We start from the raw sequence: 3,013 nt of genomic DNA, 5'->3' as shown, positions 1-3,013 counted from the left end.
CCGTTGTAGTTTAATAATTTTTTTCTTTTGGCGTTTCTTCTTAGAATTGCATTTCTTCAGCACATTTTTTAAAATCCGAAAGATGACGAATTACAAAATACCAGAATGAATAGTCGATTTTTTTAACCACATTTCAAAGAATGATCACGAATGTTCGAGAAAACATGTTTCCTTCTTAGCATGAAACTATGTGTTAGCCCATATTGCTGCAGCTGGTATCACATGTTCTTCGTCCGTTGATAGGAAAGTTCGAGTGATTTCTCCTTGTTTCTTTAATGCGCAGTAAGACAATGTGGGTGTGGAACGCTTTGGCGTTTTGACAATGCTGAATGTTTTTCGAATGTTCGAATGCAGTAAGAAGATAAACAAACACCCGATCCGCCGAAATTAGTTTAGATGATTTAGTTGTAGAAATATTTTATTTTCTGTCTCTAGCCTGATGATTAATCACCTTTTTCTTTTGCAAATCCTGCTTACCGCACACACACACACACAAAGACACGCGCCTCGCTATATTTCTTTTAATTTCTACGGAACTACTAGTAATATGCTTACATATCCTACGCTTATTCGGATTATTAACCGTTGTTCTTAGGCAATTCTGAATGCGGTTTGTTAATAGTACGATCGAGTTTGGATGCTTACGATGCTGCGCGCTGCTGTGCTTTGCCAGTAGGGACAACTTGAAACCAAAAAAAAAAGAAAGATAGTAAACAAACAACACATTCTTTTGCGCTATGCATTTAAAAACTTCATGGCTAGGATGTGTGTAGAGTTCAATATTGTTAAACCTCAGGATTGGAAATCAAAAACCAATAGCGCGCAAAGTAGACAAAATTCAACTGGCTTGGCGGCAAGGCGAGAAAAAAGGCGGGAAGCGGTGGAGTGTAACCATTCAAATTCGCCAACGGGGAAATCTCGACCTTTCTCTCAGTCGTCTGCAGTTTGGTTTTCTCTCTCTCTCTTTCGTTATGTCCGCCGTTCGCCCGTAGTCACTGTCTCCTTCACACTGGTGAACATTTTTTTACTCTAAGGATATTTTCGGCTGATGGTAGCAGAGTGACGAAACGAGATGTTTCATGTGTTGCGCGTTGTCCTCCCCCCTTCTCCCATCGGATGCACAACATTCGAGAAGTCTGTTCAGTAGATTTGTATGATTCCGGACTCTAGCAGTTTCTGAATTTTGGATGCTACTTGAGGATTCTTGAGATGCCTACAATGAAAGTGAAATGGGACGAATGAAATTAGGTTAATATATTACATATTTAGCGCCGCACAAATATTGCGTTACTGTGCACCATCACTTACTCTTGCACTGCCTTTGGATCGTTTTGCATCTGCTCGAGAATGACACGCATCGCCGGATCTTTGAGAATTTGTTGCACTTCCGGATCGTTCATGGCCTTCTTCCACACCTCTTTCGGGTCGGCGTGCACTGCCATTGTGCATGCCCGGTAGCCTTCCAGCGCTTCCGCATTGTTCGGATCGATCTCTAGGGCTTTCTGGTAGGCAGTGAGCGCTTCGGACGATTTCTGCATCACCTGCAGAATTTTGCCCTTGCGGATCCACCCTTTGATGAAAGTTTCGTCTAATCGGCAGCACGTTTCGCAATCCTTCAGACCCAGATCGAAGGCGGCCAGCTTCGTATAGCAGGCCGCACGGTTGCTGTACAGTTTTGCGTCGTCCGGATTGCGCTTGATCGCTTCGGAGTAGTGCTTGACGGCTGTGCTGTAGTCGCCCTGCTTGAAATACTCGTTGCCCTTTTCCTTCTCCTCCTCCGCCTTTGACGGATCGATGTAGGCCAGTCTTTCCATCTCCTTGATTTTCTTCTCGGTGTCACTAAGCAACGACTTCACCTCCGGGGTCCGGTGTTCCGAGAGCGACTTCTCGAAGTAGGTCTTGGCGGATTTGTAATCCTCCAGCTTGCGGTACGCATTGCCGGTGCGGGTGAACGCCTTCGCTATAAGCTTGTAGTCGGCCCGGTTTTCACGACCTACCTCAACCGCCTTCTCGCATTCCTCGATACACTTTTTGAACTCCTTCTGCTCGAAGTATACTGCCGCAATGTTGTTGTGGAATGTAATGTCCGTCGGGTCATGCGTCAACGCCGTGCGGTAGTGCTGAAGGGCTGTCTCGAAATCCTTCTTTTTGTACGCCGCATTGCCGAGATCCTTTTCCTGTAATGCCAGCTGCTTGCTTTCTGGAGTGGCCATTTTCGCTTAAACAGTCTTTCGGTGTCCAACCACGATACTCAAGCGTTGGTTGTGATGGGGGTTAGAAACACCCGGTTAGAGAGATCAAACGTGATAGAAAATATATGCACTTTTTCGCCAAACACGCGTTCGTTAGATGAATATCGTCAATCCAAATTGCACTCCGTCACGCACAGTTCGTCTTTCACAGTAGCTTTGTTCGGAAAACACTGTTCACCGATGCAGTAGTGCAGAGACACGTTTTTCTTCTCGACACTGACGATTGTTTTTTCTTCTGTATCCGAATGTTCGAGAATCTTCTGTCCTGTGTTTCAGTGTGTGAGTGTTGCCCGGTGGGCCATGAAAATGCGGCGGTTGCATGAAATGTCAAAACGCAGACGCATTGAATGTCAAATTCGGACGGTCTGTCAGTTTTGTCCATAGAACATCAGAATATGTGCGACAAACATTTGTCGCGTGTATCAACAACTATTATTAACGCGCAAATAGACGTAGTGCGAAATCTCTCGCTAATTTTCGATTAAATTTTAGCTCCATCTGTTGAACCCTAACCCAGTGGAGTTTTTTGCGCTCTGATAGCTTTCACGTTCCCTCAGTGCAGTTGTATGGTTTCGCGTTGAAGTGATGCATTCTTAGGAAAAGAACCGAGATACGATTATTGAAATACAGTCTTTCCCCGAGTTACGCGAATAATGCGTTCCGGAGACATTCGCGTAACTCGGATTTTCGCGTAAGTCGAATATCACATGTTACAGCAAAAATATACTTTATTTATCATAGTTTTTGATTGAATTTAGTTC

The 3,013-nt window shown here is 44.5% G+C and overlaps 1 protein-coding gene across 1 annotated transcript; it reads right to left on the bottom strand.

Annotated features, from left to right (window-relative positions):
• Positions 1–387: 387 nt before the first annotated feature.
• On the bottom strand, positions 388–2,551 carry LOC120905024 (stress-induced-phosphoprotein 1). The gene is made up of 2 exons (XM_040315643.1): positions 1,309–2,551; positions 388–1,213 (listed from the first exon to the last, which is right to left on the bottom strand). Exons 1-2 carry the CDS (start codon positions 2,211–2,213, stop codon positions 1,141–1,143), a joined length of 978 nt encoding a protein of 325 aa, XP_040171577.1. The 5' UTR covers positions 2,214–2,551; the 3' UTR covers positions 388–1,140.
• Between the last annotated feature and the right edge of the window lie 462 nt (positions 2,552–3,013).

Source organism: Anopheles arabiensis, chromosome 3 (assembly GCF_016920715.1).
Source record: "Anopheles arabiensis isolate DONGOLA chromosome 3, AaraD3, whole genome shotgun sequence".
NCBI lineage: Eukaryota > Metazoa > Arthropoda > Insecta > Diptera > Culicidae > Anopheles > Anopheles arabiensis.
Note: the sequence above shows the minus strand (reverse complement) of the source record. Positions and strands in the feature narration are given on the sequence as shown.

Bases quoted from the DNA above. Each gene is read 5' to 3' on its own strand.
- LOC120905024 (XM_040315643.1), bottom strand. From the start codon at position 2,213: ATGGCCACTCCAGAAAGCAAGCAGCTGGCATTACAGGAAAAGGATCTC. The intron at 1,214-1,308 runs GTAAGTGATGGT...CTTTCATTGTAG, and splicing joins GATCCAAAGGCAGTGCAAGA to GCATCTCAAGAATCCTCAAG.